Source organism: Rhinatrema bivittatum, chromosome 1 (genome assembly GCF_901001135.1).
Source record: "Rhinatrema bivittatum chromosome 1, aRhiBiv1.1, whole genome shotgun sequence".
In the NCBI taxonomy this organism is placed as follows: domain Eukaryota; kingdom Metazoa; phylum Chordata; class Amphibia; order Gymnophiona; family Rhinatrematidae; genus Rhinatrema; species Rhinatrema bivittatum.
In genome coordinates this window covers 264749335-264767892 of record NC_042615.1, presented here as the reverse complement: position 1 = coordinate 264767892, position 18558 = coordinate 264749335, and the positions used below count along the sequence as shown (strand labels likewise).

At 44.2% G+C, this 18558-nt stretch overlaps 1 protein-coding gene across 4 annotated transcripts in view; it reads right to left on the bottom strand.

Annotated features, from left to right (window-relative positions):
* The window catches only part of DYSF (dysferlin), a 731032-nt gene that overhangs the window by 260042 nt on the left and 452432 nt on the right, over positions 1 to 18558 (bottom strand). For all 4 annotated transcript variants that reach the window (XM_029594483.1, XM_029594497.1, XM_029594488.1 and 1 more), the window contains exon 31: positions 5515 to 5592. In XM_029594483.1, the coding sequence (XP_029450343.1) occupies positions 5515 to 5592 (78 nt within the window). The remainder of the gene's footprint in view (positions 1 to 5514; positions 5593 to 18558) is intronic.

Here is an 18558-nt window from a genome sequence, read left to right as displayed (position 1 = left end):
AGCCTTGCGCGCGCCGATCCCGGATTTTAGCGGATACGTGCGGCTCCGCGCGTATCTACTAAAATCCAGCGTACTTTTGCTTGCGCCTGATGCGCCAGCAAAAGTAGGCCAAATCGCGCGGTTTGAAAATCTACCCCAGAATAGGAGAAAGTAAATCAGGCCCTAACACAAGTGCATAAGTTGTGCTCTCCATTGGAAGTAGCCGCTTTTCAAAGATTAGTACAGCTCTCCTTGTTGGACTGTTGTAACTATTTATTTTTCAGTCTCCTTGGAAAAAGTATTCAACGTTTACAGGTAATGCAGAACATGATGGCTAGAACTATATTAAGTCAGCGTAGTAGACATAGTGCTGAGCCTTTATTACACAGATTTCACTAAATTACCACTAAGAGAACGAGTGAAATTCAAGATCATGACTATTTTTCATGTAATAAAGGGTGAGTAGCCTATCAATGTCAGATGTACCCGGCTCAGAGGTCGGGAAGATGCTATCGCGATCCGAGTGAAGAAATAAGATTAATGAAGGTACCAGGGGGAAGGAGTTGTAGGGAAATGTTTGGGGTGGCCAGGGGTGCTTGACTCACAATACTCACATTTAAAATACAATGCGTAAGGGGGTGGGGGAAGAATATCTGCCATTGGTCTCATGGCCCTGATATTTCTTACACCCTAAAATCTGACCGGATTGGGGAGGAGATGGAAAGTGCGGTTCTGCAGGGCTTTTGATGTTCAGGTAGGAGGGGGACGGGGACAAGTTTAGGTCTGTCAGCCCGCAATTTGTGTTTTTGGTTTTTTTTGTAATGGAACCTAGGGATGTGAATCGTTTTTTGACGATTTAAAATATCGTCCGATATATTTTAAATCGTCAAAAATCGTTAGGGCCACGATACAATACCAATTCCCCCGATTTATCGTGAAAAAAATCGTAAATCGGGGGAAGGGGGAGGGCAGGAAAACCGGCACACTAAAACACCCTAAAACCCACCCCCAACCCTTTAAATTAAATCCCCCACCCTCCCGAACCCCCCCCCAAATGCCTTAAATTACCTGGGGGTCCAGCGGCACACTAAAACACGGCACACTAAAACCCCCTAAAACCCACCCCGACCCTTTAAATTAAATCCCCCACCAAATGCCTTAAATTACCTGGGGGTCTGTAGCGGCGGTCCGTAGCTTAAATTACCTCCGTAGCCTTAAATTACCTCCATAGCGGCGGGTAACTGCAGGAGGTCGTTCAGCGAGGGTCGTTCAGCGACCCTCGCTGAACGACCTCCTGCAGTCGATCTCCTGCCAGCGCCATTTTCCGTACGGAAAACGATTCGCGGCAGGAAATCGCTCCCGGACCCCCGCTGGACCCCCAGGAACTTTTGGCCAGCTTGGGGGGGCCTCCTGACCCCCACAAGACTTGCCAAAAGTCCAGCGGGGGTCCGGAACGACCTCCTGCGTCGAATCGTTTTGGTCTATGGCCGCCGCCATTTTGCGGCAGCCATTTTGCAAAATGGCGCCGGCTGAAGACTACACGATTTAGTGTGCCGGTTTTCCTGCTCTCCCCCTTCCCCCGATTTAGCTACAGACCGCCGCTACGGAGGTAATTTAAGGCTACGGAGGTAATTTAAGCTACGGACCGCCGCTATGGACCCCCAGGTAATTTAAGGCATTTGGTGGGGGATTTAATTTAAAGGGTCGGGGTGGGTTTTAGGGGGTTCTAGTGTGCCGTGTTTTAGTGTGCCGCTGGACCCCCAGGTAATTTAAGGCATTTGGGGGGGTTCGGGAGGGTGGGGGATTTAATTTAAAGGGTCGGGGGTGGGTTTTAGGGGGTTTTAGTGTGCCGGCTCACGATTTTAATGATTTTCACGATACTTTACACACCCAAACGGCAACAATACGATTCCCTCCCCCTCCCAGCCGAAATCGATCGTTAAGACGATCGAGGACACGATTCACATCTCTAATGGAACCTAACTTAATTGGCTATGTCCTTTTGAATATAGCTGGTTAAGTGTAAAGTTATCCGGCCACAGGAGGCCGGATAACTTTAGACTTGCTTCTGAACAGGTCTAAAGTTATGCGGCTCACTTAGCAGATGTTATGGTTTTCAGGTGTTGGAGTGGATTCTTGGGTACTGTGGTGATGGCCACTCCCACGGGGAGGAGCCCCGGAGGATCCACAGTACTAGGCTAGACTCTAGACATGCAAACACAGAGATTTGTCTTTTATTATACAGCAGAATGATACCACCAGAGGTGGCAGTAGTGAGGTGATCCAGGGTAGCAGTCCAGGGGCCCTCGGCAGAGGAGACCCGTCTCGCAATGATAGTATAGGGAGTGCAGGATGCAGGTTCCCAGTGCTGATCTGTAGATGAGACAGACTGACAGTGTTAGATTACTCACTAAGTTGGTAACTGTATAGATGGAGATCCCAACAAGCAGAACTAGTTGAATACAGGCATCGAGGCAGGGAGAGCAGGCCCTCGAGGAGCGAGTACCTGATCTCTGATAGGCACCTGAAAGAAAGCAAAGGGCCCCTGAGGAGCGGGTACCCAGGTTAGAGAGAGTTTCCAGTGGCAGCAGGGAAGCGGCAGAGTAGCTTAGACCAGACAAGTCCAATCCTTGCTAACTCGAATTGTTAGCAAACGAAGGGCAGGCTAAATACCCGGATGATGTGACGTCACTCGAGGGGGATGCCCCCGAGGTTCCCGCCATGACGTGGATAAAGACGTGGGTGGCATACACGCGAGCACCCTATGAGGCCCTCAGGAGAAACATGGTGGATTGCCTTGCCATTATTATTTATTTATTTATTTATAGATTTTTTTATACCGGAGTACGTAAGTAACATCACCTCGGTTTACATTCAAACAGTAATTCAGCATTGCGCTTTACAATATAACTTAGTAACTGAACGAATACAATACCATGTATAACTTTGTATTAATAGAATATAAACAATAAATGAGAAACTGTGGAAATTAGGAAGAGTAGTATAAGATTTAGTTCATTAATAGTAGGCTTTTTTAAATAACCAGGTTTTAAGGTTTTGTTTAAATTTTTTGTGACAAAGTTCCTGGCGTAATTCAGAGGGCATGGTGTTCCATATTGTTGATCCGGCAATAATGAAAGATCGTTCTTTTGTACTAGAGAGTTTAGTCAGATTGGGTGCTGGAATCTTTAGTTTGGCTAAATTCTGGAATCTCGATGGGCGGGAAGAAGTTTTGAATTATTATTATTATTATTATTATTTATAGACTCTTTTATACCGAGGTACGTAAAGGAATACATCACTTCGGTTTACAATAAAACAATAATTTAGCAACCGGCTTTACATATAACCGGCTTTACATATAACATCAATTGTAGTTGATCTGTGAACCAGAGCATATCTCTATTTTGAATGGCTTTATGTATCAGCGTCATAGATTTATAAATTATCCTAGAAGCCACGGGTAGCCAGTGCAAAGACTGAAGTGCTGGGGTGATGTGATCATGGCGGCTTGTGTCGGTGATAATGCGGGCAGCTGCATTTTGCAACATTTGCAAAGGTTGAATGGTGGCTTTAGGAAGACCCAGTAGCAGAGCATTGCAGTAATCAATCTTTGATAAAATAGTTGCTTGTAAGACTGTGCGGAAGTCATATTGGTATAAAAGAGATTTAATACGTTTAAGCGTGCCATTGCCGTTCTGGGGACGCCGGAGAGAGCGGCATGCAGACGCGGCGGTAGCCATCTTCCCAAGGCTAGCGGGGAGAGCAGAGAGAAAGGTGAGGCACAGAGGTTGAAGCCGTCTGAGACCGATGGACGCAACAGCAGGATATTTGGCTAAGTTAGCCAGATAACAGGACTCCTCCCCAAAATGTCCCCAAAATGACCCTTTTATGTCCAGCTAAATTTTAGCTGGCTAACAACATAGCAGGCTAAAATTTAGCTGGATAAGAGACTCAATATGCTACATAACCCATTTAGACACATAACTTGTGAGTTATCCATCTAAATGGATTTTGAATATCTACCTCAATATTTCTAGGAATCTGAGGCAAGTTAAAATATTCTAATCTAAGAATGAGACGGAAATTTTTGAATGTAACATTTAAAGCAGAGAATCTGAATGAGGATAAAGCTTTTTGCACATTATTGTTGTAACCTTTTATGGATGCAGGTGTGAGGAAACATCTTAGCAGAACTAGAAACAGCAAACTTCTAGTCTAGAGGAAGCCGTTTTTCTGATCAGCTGAACAAATAAACCCTTCTTGTACAATCATTAGAAGTTCTCTTTTCATCTGTAGTTTTCGCTCACCTCTAGAACAGGGACAGGCAAACTACAGCCTGCAGGCAAAAAAAACAGCCTGTTTACATCTTATTTGCATCCCACCTCCCTGGTGTTCATTCCACATAATCTCCAGCCAACAGACCCATAAAACACCATCATCATCATCATCATCATCAACGGCTCAATGTCTCACACATTACGGGTCTTTGTTGAGAATGTCTATGTGAACCAGACATGCAGGTATCGCATGCATGAAGTGTTCCGGCTACTTTGCTTCCCTTTCTCAAGACCAACCCAGTCCTAACTCCTCACGGTGGTTTTGTGGTTCCTAAAATACTACAGTTAAGGAATGGCGAAGCGCTTCTGATGGGGCCCCGATGTGCTCGGTGCACCTGTGACTGCAAGTGCTGCCGTCATTTATGCTCAGGGATTGGAAGTGAAAGAATGATTGCGCATAAGCCCAAGGTCAAAACTCTGCAAGCGCAAGACATGCAGCTTTGAGAGTCAGCAATGGGCAGACAAGCATTTTAACTGTTAAACAGTGGATTCATTCTGGGTCCTCAACCCAGATGACAAAAAAAATGCACATGCATCTGGATGTGTACATGCAACATGAGGTCATAATTCAAAGCCATTTAGATGGATAACTCAAAGCTATCCATCTAAATGGCAAGTTATCCATCTAACTCATAAGTTAACCAAATTATCCATCTAACTCCCAGTTATCCATTTAAATTAGTTTTGAATATTGACCCCTGTACGTTTACTGTATACAGCACTTGCTTTGATTATGTGATAGACTTTATGATAATACAGATTCTGAAACTATTATGACCAGATCTGATCCAGAGGTAAATTTGGATGTAAGGATAGCAATGGATTTGTGTGTTTTTTTCCCCCAATATAACAGCTGTGATGAAGGATTCATTAGATGTTGCAGACCCATTATTTAACAGATTTTGTGCATATAAAAACTGACAACAATCGTATGTGAAGGAACAAAATGAAGTAGAATTCTATGGCTCCCTAGGCGGTTCCGAGGGGGATCCCCTTGGCCCCTGTGGCAGTAATGTGGCCCTGGTACTAAAATGTTTGCCCACCCCTGCTCTAGGAGGTGGTCATCATAAAGGTAAAAGAAATTAGAGGAGGGTCAATGCTAAAGTCACCCAAAATGTTCGTCAGAAGATTACCAAGGAAGAAACCATAGACCAAGCAATTACAAACTGAAACATCTACTACTACCAACACCAACCTGAAAAGCTGTCCTTATCCATGGGTGTAAGGTCTCGAGCCTGATACATGTAACATCGTAGATGGTACCTGTTTCCATCTTTAAAAGAAAGAAAAATATTAACCCGATTTTAGTAGAATATGTGTTTATAAAGTAAACAGACATTATAATAAGGGCAAGTGACATAAGATAAATGATCAGACTCCCTTTATGAAACTTCTTCAAGGAACATGTGATAAAGCTTTCTTCATTGAGATTTCACATAATTTCCTTTCTCTGAACTCTTTTACATGTAAAATAAAGTCCTAATAACATCACCTCTACTGTAAATTATAGAAAGACAGCTCCTATAGCACCCCATATTATATACTGTGATTCTGCATGCTAAAATAAACTGGTGGACATCATGTGAAACCATGTATGTATGTATATACATGTATATAGAGCTGTAGATAAAATTTGAAAGTTCTTGTTGGAAAAGGATAGATAAAATAGATAAATAGATATTGTAAGAGGCAACACCATGTGTTTTATGTTTTGACTTTGTGTATGGGAACAGCAGTGGTGTAAGGGGAAGTGCTTCTGGAGTCCAGACTGGTTGGATTCTGTTCAGCATTGTGATATACAAGTAGCATACTTCTTATGCAGACCTGCATGGAGCGGAAGTTACTACCCTTAAGAGAAGGCATGGGGTTAATCTGCACAGAATGCAGTTACTACCCTAATAAAAAAAGGTTTGCTGGGCAGACTGGATGGACCACTGGATCTTTTTCTGCTCTCATTTATTATGTTACTATAAGGGCAGGAGCCCTAAGTACATGTACAATTCATAGTTGTCTTCTTTGGGGCTTAGGTACTAAGAAGTCAATACTGAACAATCCGGCTAGCAGGAAAGTTATCTAGATAAAGGTACCTGGATAACTTCTTGATACTCAAGTGGAACATTTCCAGATAAGCGTTCCACTAAATATACCCAGATAAAACTGCACAGATAAAACTTAATCTAGGTAACTTTAGCACAGGTATTTTTCCAACCAGGCTTATTCAGTTAACTTTGTCCAAATAGCACTGAATATCAGCATTGCCCATACAAAATAAAACTTACAAAAATTGGGTAGTCTACAGGTATTATTCTGTCATGAATAAATATACATAGATACCTGAATCTATTTTAAACACAAAATTTCATTTTAATTTTCACTTAATTTAACATTCAAATAAAACCCTTTAACATCATTCACTCATACCACATTCATCCACATCATATAATATTGCACCTATCCCTTACACATTAAAATACATATGTTTAATATTACATACATGTAATTAGCCCCATTATCCAATTATTTTTACAACAATTTCACATAATTTCCTAACATTTGTTTAAGTGAATCTTTTTTCGAATAATGAAACTCCCGAAGCGTCCAACACTGCTTCCTTTCACAGTTCCCTTTTCTCTCGATATTAATGAAACTCCAGACGAGAGACTCTCGTTTCACCACAAATGGTTTCCTCAGGGGATCACTATTAAACTGTTATTCCTTCATTACCATTACAGGGAACAATTATATTATTCTTGGCTTTTCTTTACCTGCTGTCTGTTACAAAATACAAAACATGAAAAATCACGAATATTAAAAACATCTCAATAATATATTGCACACTAAATATTCTCACAAACGACTTTGCCCAGTCACCATCGCTATGTAACAAAAATGTTTTATTTAATATTTATTTGATTGTTGCAGGTCCTGCGTGGATTGAAGACAGTGGTGCTGAGCTGCACAGCAGGCAGCAAGGCCCGACCTGACTCCCACGTGACTAGGTGGTCTTGGTTTGCGGGTCTGGATTGGAGACAGTGACGATCCCCCACATTGGTGCTGAGTTGGACAGCAGCAGATCCTCACGTGATGATGGCAGCAGGTCCGGCTGAGTTCCACACACACACAGCAGCAGCAAAACTAAAGCAGCAGGGATGAGTTCCACAGCACAGCAGCCACAGCAAGAATCGGAGAAGACTGAGACTTAGCAGCGGCAGCGGCAAAAAGGGCAAAAAAGTGAACCGCTGGGTTTTTTAACTTGCTTGCAGCAGAAGTTACATCTTCCATTACAGTTGGGGGAAGGAACAACATTTGCCTTGTCAATCATTCCTTCCCAGCAGCTCTCTAATTGGTGGGCCAGGTGGGGCCATGTCCCCTGTGGACCACCCCTTTCCGACGCACATGCCCTATAGGCTGTGAGCATGTGCAAATGCCCTTTTCGTTGCCTGCTTGAGTCCAGCCAGCCGATTGGTGTAGTAACCAGAAGCAAAATATTTAAAAAGGGCTCCAGGGGCGATCCGGGAAACTACAGACCGGTTAGCCTGACTTCAGTGCCAGGAAAAATAGTGGAAAGTGTTCTAAACATCAAAATCACAGAACATATAGAAAGACATAGTTTAATGGAACAAAGTCAGCATGGCTTTACCCAGGGCAAGTCTTGCCTCACAAATCTGCTTCACTTTTTTGAAGGAGTTAATAAACATGTGGATAAAGGTGAACCGGTAGATATAGTATACTTGGATTTTCAGAAGGCGTTTGACAAAGTTCCTCATGAGAGGCTTCTAGGAAAAGTAAAAAGTCATGGGATAGGTGGCGATGTCCTTTCGTGGATTGCAAACTGGCTAAAAGACAGGAAACAGAGAGTAGGATTAAACGGGCAATTTTCTCAGTGGAAGGGAGTGGACAGTGGAGTGCCTCAGGGATCTGTATTGGGACCCTTACTTTTCAATATATTTATAAATGATCTGGAAAGAAATACGACGAGTGAGATAATCAAATTTGCAGATGACACAAAATTGTTCAGAGTAGTTAAATCACAAGCAGATTGTGATAAATTGCAGGAAGACCTTGTGAGACTGGAAAATTGGGCATCGAAATGGCAGATGAAATTTAATGTGGATAAGTGCAAGGTGATGCATATAGGGAAAAATAACCCATGCTATAATTACACAATGTTGGGTTCCATATTAGGTGCTACAACCCAAGAAAGAGATCTAGGTGTCATAGTGGATAACACATTGAAATTGTCGGTACAGTGTGCTGTGCCAGTCAAAAAAGCAAACAGAATGTTGGGAATTATTAGAAAGGGAATTGTGAATAAAACGGAAATACTTGAATACTGTGTACAATTCTGGTCGCTGCATCTCAAAAAAGATATAATTGCGATGGAGAAGGTACAGAGAAGGGCTACCAAAATGATAAGGGGAATGGAACAACTCCCCTATGAGGAAAGACTAAAGAGGTTAGGACTTTTCAGCTTGGAGAAGAGACGACTGAGGGGGGATATGATAGAGGTGTTTAAAATCATGAGAGGTCTAGAACAGGTAGATGTGAATCGGTTATTTACTCTTTCGGATAGTAGAAAGACTAGGGGACACTCCATGAAGCTTGCATGGGGCACATTTAAAACTAATCGGAGAAAGTTCTTTTTTACTCAACGCACAATTAAACTCTGGAATTTGTTGCCAGAGGATGTGGTTAGTGCAGTTAGTATAGCTGTGTTTAAAAAAGGATTGGATAAGTTCTTGGAGGAGAAGTCCATTACCTGCTATTAAGTTCACTTAGAGAATAGCCACTGCCATTAGCAATGGTAATATGGAATAGACTTAGTTTTTGGGTACTTGCCAGGTTCTTATGGCCTGGATTGGCCACTGTTGGAAACAGGATGCTGGGCTTGATGGACCCTTGGTCTGACCCAGTATGGCATTTTCTTATGTTCTTATGTTCTTTCCTGTTATAAGATGCATGTTTCTCTGCAATTTCCACTTAAGCATGTACCCTGGTGGTGGCTGCATTTGTTGAAGATAAGTTTAAGAGCGCTGATTTGGAGGATGTTGTGGTGCATCTAGAGAACTTGGAGCACTGAGATACAGCTTCTTTTTAATATTACATTTGAAATTCTACTTCCATTATAATGTCTCTGATCAAACTGTCATATCCCTGACCCTGATCAATATTTTCTGAAGATCACATTCCTGCAAGCTTTCCTCCAAATTGATTTGTGTTAGGAAAGTGAGTTATTTTGGTGACAGGAATTGGTACCTTCTGTAAGCAGGCCTGAACTGGCTGACAGCTTGTTTACTTGCTGTACTTGTAATATTATACATATCACTCTGACAGGCCAATTCAATAAAGTATGATCACCTTAAGTGCATATTTTGTGCTGGTAAACATTACTCCTGGTGCAGGAAGGAGTTTTACCTGCACAAAATGTGTGTTTAAAAATGTGCATTCAGCTCAGCGCCCTCACATGGAAATTCCATGCAAATGAGGGCATAAAGCATTCTCCCCCAATGCAGAGAGGTGGACTGGCTGAGTACATATTTTCTTAATGCTAGAAACTTTACTACTGGTCAGAGGTGGAGCAAAATTTTTAATGCTGGATCTGTCGCTGGGGCTCCCCCCCCCCCCCCCCCACTATTTATAAGGACAAATGACAGAGGCTCGACAGTGCGTTTATTTTTTTAAGTCTAACTGTGGCCAGATAGCCAGCTAGGAGCACAACAAAAGATATGCTCCTATATGCTCTAACCCATTGATCTCCTCCCCTCTCAAGTTAAAATGTGCATTCATCCTGTGCTGACTGCACCTTTTAATTTGGTGCATTTACATTTTAACTCCCAATGCATTAGCACAGCATTAGCTTACTGGATTGGGATTTAAAAAATGTTAACCTGTGCACTAACAGAGGCAAAGTTAGTGCCTCTAAGCACTGTTAGTGCAGTTGCCCCCTGTCATCCCCCCTAAGGTTGAACAACAGGGGGCAGAAGGTCTATGGCACAGGCCCCCCTAGATCCTATAGCAAAAATTTAAAAATTCTGAAGCAAATTGGCAAATATTTCCATCTTTTATATTACATTATGAAACTAAAGTAGTTGTACACTATATTTATTAGTATAATTCCAGGGTTGCTGAGCTGTAGAGAAACTATAGATAGTGAGTAGACAGGGTATGCTGTGCTCATAGCCAGAACTAGATGACAAAACTCACATAAGGTCTTTAGGAAGCTCAGTAGCTGGAAAGGATTAGGCCCTCAAGGAGCGAGTACCTGGTTCCAGGGAAAGCTCTGAGAGAGTGATGGAAACGCATAAATGTCTGTATCTGCGATAGCTTCCAGGCACTAGAGAATCTTCAGAGTGTTCAGGAACATGGGCCCTCGAGGAGTGAGTACCGGTTCCTATCTGAAATAAAGAAAAGAGAGCGAGGCCCCCGAGGAGCGGGTACCCATGGTAAGTCCAAGGAGGCAGAGTAGCTTGGGAGTAAAGCCGAAGCAATCCCCTTGTTAACTTGATTTGTTAGCAAATACTGAGACCTTTTATATTGGAAGCAGATGACGTCATCCCAGGGGGACGCCCCCGAGGTTCGCGCCCTTGCTGGCACATCAATCTGAGCGCGCGCACGCACCCTATGTCATCAGAAACATGGCAGATCCGCAGTGTCATGCCGGTCCGGGGACGCCGGAGGGAGACGGCAAGAAAACGCCGCGGCAGCAACCGTCCATCAGACCCGGAGGGAGTCGCCACAGAGGTAAAGAGGGTGGAGTGAGGGCGTCGAGCAGCGACGGACGCAACAAGGAGGGAGGCTGAAGAGAAGAGGGGGAAGAGGCAGAAGAGAGAGAATGGGGAACTAAATGGGGAGGACAGCAGGGGAATGGAACAAGCGCAAGGGGCGTCAAGGAGGGGCTGAAAGGAGAAGAGAATGATTTTGCTGAAGGAGGAAGAAGCTGCTGGGGGGACTTTTCTCCCCCCCCGTATTCTCTTCTCTCCCCATCCTCTTTTTCTGTCTCCTCATATCCCCACTGCATCTTGCTCTCAACTCACCTCCTGTCCTTTTCCCTCAGCCCCATTATTATCTTACTATATTGACATTTTTATATTTCTTGATTTTATTTTATGCAAATTTATGCAAATGAGGTGAGGGGAACACCTCCCTTCACTCAGTCCTTGAGTGTCCAGTCCTGGTCTGTGGAAAGGTTGGCAACCCTACATCGGGACTATCTCCAGATGGGAAGGCCCAACCACACCTGGCTTCCAGCTTTGCTGCACCAGCTGCCACAGGGATAATCAGCCCTCTCGATAAGGTGTGTTTCTCGGCTGCCCCCTCTTTATTTTGTTTTGGAATTGCCGCTGCTTTCGTCGGACCCCACTGGGGAGCTCTGGTCCTCCAATAGGTAGATCGCCAAACAACGAAAAGCACTAGATGTTGAGAGGCCAGCCTGCCACCTTACAATTATTCTGGGGCCCACTCATATCGCTTGGAAAAGGGGGACTTTGCAAAGGTAGCAGTGCATGAATACATGCTCCAGGCATTGAACAGCTCAGCAGTCGGCGCGCTCAGCTGCTAGTATCATTCCCATTATGGCAAATGACATGTACAATCTTGCTCTATACTGGACATGTCTCGCAGCCTGCATGAGGCCAAAGTATTGTCCAGGCCCACATACCAGGATCACTGCCTCACTCACCTACTATCCTCCGATGGTCTGCATCATGTAAGCTTCCTCCTTCAGAGACTTTGGTGGGCTGCTCTCACTGGAACTAGAAATTTGGGGAGTCAGTTTTTCGGCCATGCCGTTCTTTAAAAGCATCACTGCTTTTTTTTTGCCGCCTCACTCAAGGCATAAGTTTAGCTGCAGCAGCTCACTGATCAGAATGTCCGTACAATAGTGGAATAAATAGCTAGTTCTTAGTAAAGTTGATCACTCACTTCGGCTATTCTTTTGGAATCAGAAGTCACGGCCTACTGCTTGCAATCACTTGATGCACACACCCGTGCCACCCTGTCCCTCATGCTGAGGATGATGTCGTGAACATGCCACCGCTATTATAAAGCTTTATTGGTCATAAGCTGCATACCCTACAATGACAACAGATGCACACGTCGCACGTGCATTCTTCTTTGGTGCGCTTCCCTTCCTTCCAATACTCGAGCACGGGAACAATCACCATTTTGCTGTTAACTGTTGCATTTTTTTTCTCTACATTTCCTTGTACATTGTAAGAATGTCAACATCCCATTTCTCACTGGAAACACAGAGTTACACTTTTCCACCACCCTCAAGCCCCATGTTCTTTGGGAACCATTTTATGTAACTCTTGCTTGTGGAAGCTTAGGTCCCAAGGGCACATAAACTTATTTATTCTTCAGAGCTGCTCTGGCTAGCACTTCTCCCATGAAAGTTGTTAGGTTCCATATTAGGAGCTACCACCCAGGAAAAAGATGTAAGCGTCATAGTGGATAATACATTGAAATCCTCGGCTCAGTGTGCTACAGCAGTCAAAAAAGCAAATAGAATGTTAGGCATTATAAGGAAGGGAATGGTGAATAAAATGGAAAATGTCACAATGCCTCTGTATCACTCCATGGTGAGACCGCACCTTCAGTACTGTGTACAATTCTGGTCACCGCATCTCAAAAAAGATATAGTTGCACTGGAGAAGGTACAGAGAAGGGCAACCAAAATGACAAAGGGGATGGAACAGCTCCCTTTTGAGGAAAGGCTAAAGAGGTTAGGGCTGTTCATCTTGGAGAAGAGACGGCTGAGGGGGAATATGATAAAGGTCTTTAAAATCATGAGAGGTCTAAAACGGGTAAATGTGAATCAGTTATTTACTCTTTTGGATAATACAAGGACTAGGGAGCACTCCATGAAGTTAGCAAGTAGCACATTTAAAACTAATCAGAGAAAATTCTTTTTCACTCAATGCACAATTAAGCTCTGGAATTTGTTGCCAGTGGATGTAGTTAGTGCAGTCAGTGTAGCTGGGTTTAAAAACGATTTGGATAAGTTATTAGAGAAGTCCATTAACTGCTGTTAATCAAAGTTGACTTAGGGAATAGCCACTGCTAGTACTGGCATCAGTAGCATGGGATCTACTTAGTGTTTGGGTTCTTGCCAGGTACTTTTAGCCTGGATTGGCCATTTTTGGAAACAGGATGCTGGGCATGATGAACGGTCTGACCCAGTATGGCAACTTCTTATGTTCTTATGTTCTTATCTTTACTCTTTTTCTCTCTCTCAAGGATAGAATCTTTTTGTGGAGGGAAGCTTTTGCTTATGGCCCAGGCAGTGGTGTGTGCCTTTCTGTATGTGCTATTAGATGCTGCATCCCAAGCAGTGAGACGCTGGCACAAATCAGGCAGGACATGGTACTGGGTGTTAAATTAAATGTTTACTGATTTTTAACCATTAAATTAATGTCCACCTTTCCATAAAGGTGAAGTTACAGGTGACTGATGGACAAAGATGTTTTTTTTCTCTCTTTTGGGTAGGTATCCTTTATCTCAGGTATCTGGGTAAAACTTCTCATGCTGATTTGAAAGTGCACAAAGCTTTCCCAGTGGCCAAACAGGAATCCTATTGGAGGGGTCCCCTCAAACACAAAAAAAGTTCTACCTGAGTCCAGTTTATTCACGGATACCCAACCTATCCATGGGTTGGAGATCCAGTGGGGAAACTCAATAGATCTTGGTCCTTACGTCTCGGTCTTGGTACTTATGGCTTCTCTTGCGGGAAGTCTTTAAAACGCATAAACAGGCTATCCATGCCCTGGATCCCTACGGGGAGGGGTGAGTCAAAAAAAACCCTCCCCACAACCAATATACAAAATACTTTCTTAATGCAAAAATTTGGATATATATTCAGCCATCAAAACTTCACTGGTCATTGGCATTGCCCACCTAAGGAGAAGAGTGGAGCCAACGGGTCTTCAGTCCTTTGAATGAGAGTCCCTAAAGGGAATCTGGCTCAAAAATCTATCTCACTGTAATGAATAGTAGAGGGACCCTCTGGCAGGGAGTGCATGATCAGAGTTCTCTTCAAAAACAAGAAGCATGGAAAGGCTAGGAGGCCTCACCAGGGACATGCTCACTGCACTGAGGCTACATAAAACTGACCACACCGAATATATGAATTACCGGTACTTCACTAAACAGGCACAGGCAACCAATGCCAGCCCTCCAGGCTGGGAGAGGCTAAAGGGGATGGAAGGCTAATAGAGATGTTGTTTCTAAACAGGGCCTTAGGGTTATCTAGTGGCCGAACAAAGGAGGCGTCACACTTTAAGGACCTTTTGCGTGTATGACACTGCTGCGTGTGGTTTCTATATACGGATCTATAGCAGTCTGACTTGGTCTGTTTTTCCAGTTAGAGGTATAGTGGTGTTAGAACCCAGTGTAATATTTGCAGTGCTATCTTTTCATAGGATGAGTAGCTGTTTGGGTCCTTGAAGTTAGTAGGTTTGCTCTATGGCTTCCAAATGTCTCTTTTGCAGGGTTTCATGTTACTTCACAAAGTGTCTGTCAATGGAAGGATGTTCTGTGGCTGTTTCTGAGGTGACGGCATCATTTGAACGGTGAGTTGTAAGGGGAAATATTCTAGTTCTGCTGGGTGGGAGTAGTGGGGAATTGAGCTGAGGGGAGAGCGAGAACAAAAGGATTAAGGGACTTAGTCCACCCTGTATTCCGTGTCTTGCATAGACTTGAAAGTGCTCAATTTTGACAGCAGAAAATATCACAAAATTTTAATATATATATATATATATATATATTAATAATCTTTGTAAGTAATCATTCATACATGTAAAGCATTGCTTTAAAATAAATTGTGTAACAGTATAATGTTTCTCTGTTCCTTACATGAGGGTGGGATCAATCTGGGGAAAACACAAGGGGGCCCATGCACAAATCTTTGCGCAGGGCCCCATAAGTGGTTAAATCGGCCCTGGGAAGATCTCAGGGACGGGGAGAGGAGAAAGAGAGGGGAAGGGGACCAGGAATGGCGTGAAGAGAAGGTGAGAGGATTGTGGTTAGGAGGGAGGAGGGAGGATTATGAGAAGGAAAGGGGATGATGGAGAGGAGAGAATCAAGAATCTGGGATGGGGAAGAAGATTCTGGGATTGAAGCAGGGAAGGGGGGAAGAGGAGGACTGAAGGTGGTTTCTAGGATCTGGGGAGAAGGGAGAGGTAGAAAGAAGGAAGGTTTCGCGATCTGGGGCATATAATCCAAGATTAAGGGAGTCATAATCTGAATGTCAGTGTGAGTGGAGGAAGACAGGCGTCCCTATTATGTTCTGGTCCTGCTCATGTTGCATCCCCCTCTCTGACCTCTCAATCTGGCATACACACACTCATATATATCCACTCAGCACCAATCCTTCTCACACTCACACAAACACTGCCCCTTCCCCCCATTCCCTTCTCTCTCAGGCATGTCCTCCTCTCACCCCCCACCTCCCCAATGATCCCCACTCAGCCCCTCCTAACCTCCCCAAATGTTCCCCTTTCATTCTGTCTGCCCTCCCATTTCTTCTTTGCTTGCTGCCTGGCAGGGGAGTGGAGGAGTAGCCTAGTGGTTAGAGCAGCAGGCTACCAAACGGTGAAACCAGGACTCAAATCCCACTGCAGCTCCTTGTGACCTTGGGAAAGTCACTTTACCCTCCCATTGCCTCAAGTACAAACTTAGTGTAGCAGGCACTAGATGGCCCTAGGCCCCTGCTTAGAGCACTTACATCTATGGGCTCTTTATTTATAAAGTTTTAACATGCACCAAGGCAGTGATAACACGTTAACTTCACATGAGAATATCAGTACAATACATTTTCAGCCCCTCCCAAACGTGAGGGCTGGGATTGGTTTCCTGCTCGTATTTAGTGCAGCCATTTTAGTGTTTGGTGTGGTCATTTTGATTTAACATCCTCAGTGCAGTGAGGGTGCAGTTTTCCTACTCCCTGGAGAGGTCTCCCAGTCTCACCATGAACTATGTTTTTGAAGAGGTTCTTCCCTACCAGACGTTCCTCCTCTAATCAGCCGCAGTAAGGTAGATTTTTGCTGTATCCCCTGTTGGGACTCCTGTGAAGGGGCTGAAGACCTGTGAGCCTCACTATACTTGCTAGGTGAGGTAAACACCAGTGACAGTAGCCAGAGAGTGAGATTTTTGATGGTCAAGATGTATCCTGATTCTTTACTGAAGGATTGGCCGCTTAAGCCTTGCACCCTTTGGAAAAGCCCCCCCACCAGATACGAAGGACAAGGGCTGAAGACCTGCGAGTCCTAATCTACTCCCTAGCACCAGTGACAGGGTAGCAGCAGTCACCGAGAGATTTTTATGGGAAGCAAGTAATCAGATATTAGTGGTGGGGAAGGCTTTTTGACTCACCCCCCTCCTCACAAGGGTTCCAGGGCTGGGATAGCCTGGTTCCCACGTTCTAAAGACTTTTCCTGCAAGAGAAGGCACCAGTGCCAACATCGGGAAAGGAGGACCAAGATCTTGGAGTTTCCCAACTGGATCTCCTCCCTACGGGACCAGGACAGGCTGGTTGACCGCGAACGAACTGGACTCAGGTAGGACTTTTCGTGTTTTGAGGGGACCCTTCCAATAGGATTCCCGTTTGGCCAGCTGGGAAAGCTTTGTGCACTTTAAAATCACCAGGAGAAGCTTTACCCAGATACTTGAGGAAAAGGACACCTAGCCAGAAGAGAAAAAAAAACAACTCCTTTGTACTTCAATCAGCTGTGATTTCACCTTTATGAAAAATTGGACATTAATGTAAATGTTAAAGAATCAGTAAACTTTTAATTTACCACCCAGAGCCTTGTCCTGCCTGGTTTGTCCCAGCATCTCACCCCTTGACAGGCTTCAGCTAACACCACACAGGGAGAAACACACTACTGCCTGGGCCATAAGCAAGAGCTTCCCCCCACAAAAAGGATCCACCCTTGGGACAGAGAGTCAAGTATGAGAGGAAACCGGGCTGGATGCATGCCCTGAAGAGTAAAAATAAGTTTGGGTGCCCCTGGGACCTAAACCAAGGGTTACATTAGATTGTGAGCCCTCTGGGGACAGGGAAATACCCACAGTACCTGAAGGTAATTCACTCTGAAGTGCCAAAAAGCGGAATATATAAATAAATAAATAAATAAATAAATAAATAAAGCTGGGAGAGGAGGGGGCTGGATCAGGAAGCAGAGTGTTGTTCTCTGCTGAGTGAGATTCAGCATAGCAGGAAGGCAACAGATCTTCAGTAGGCTTGCTGTCCCCAGATGTTTTCCCTAGGCACAGAGTACTACTGGGGGAAAAGCCCTCTCCCGTGTTCTTGACAAATCTTGCCTCCAAGAGAGCTGGCACAGTAAGGATTCCTTCTTGGGAAGATCGGAGGAGGAGAGTGGGGCTGTAGAGATTCAGCTTCTCCAGTAATCATAATGCACATATAAAGGGATATTAATCGGCTTCTCTAACAATGACTATTTTACTGTTACTAAAAAGGCATTTCATATAATTCACTGTGGTTGGGTCTGATTCCTTTAGATGAGGGTTATTAATATTTGGCGAGTGTGGCACTGGTTTGCTATTTTTCTAAGAGCTCAGCATAGTAGCCGTATTTTCATATGTGCAAGGTCCTCTGAGAACTTATAATATTTGTCTTGGATGAAGTGTGGGAACAGACTGAAACCTAGCTGGCATAATATTCTTACAGGTACATTATCTCATCATTAAGGGGAAGAAATATGTCTTGCCAAAAAAAATCTCCAGCTATGCAGTAACTTGTTACCATCACTGAACAACGCAGGAGAAGCAATAAAAGGCATAAAGAGGGTCATTTTCAAACAGCCCACATAAGGATAAAATCTGCATGTACTTTGTGCCTGCAGACATTAACCCACATTTCCAAAGCAAAATATGTACATAAACTCACTTGGAAAATTCTTGGGGTCCCCTCTGTTAGGATTCGTGGGCCCTTGGCCCGAGGTGAGGGTTTGTACCACCTGTGGGGAGGAGCCCCACAGGTCCCCACCATCAGGAGGTGAGGTCAGCTGTGGTAGGAGATTCAGTAGTGTAGAGGAATGGATCGTCCTGCGTCACAGCCACGTGATCGTAGGTGCAGTAAAGGGAGCACTGTGGGGGGATCCTGAGGAGCAGGGCGAGAGGCACAGTTCAGGGAGAACCCACAGTATACTCTCTGAACTGGGGAGGCACGCACCAGAGCAGGAACCTCCGAGAGAAAGAGAAGCACTCGGCAGGCCCCGAG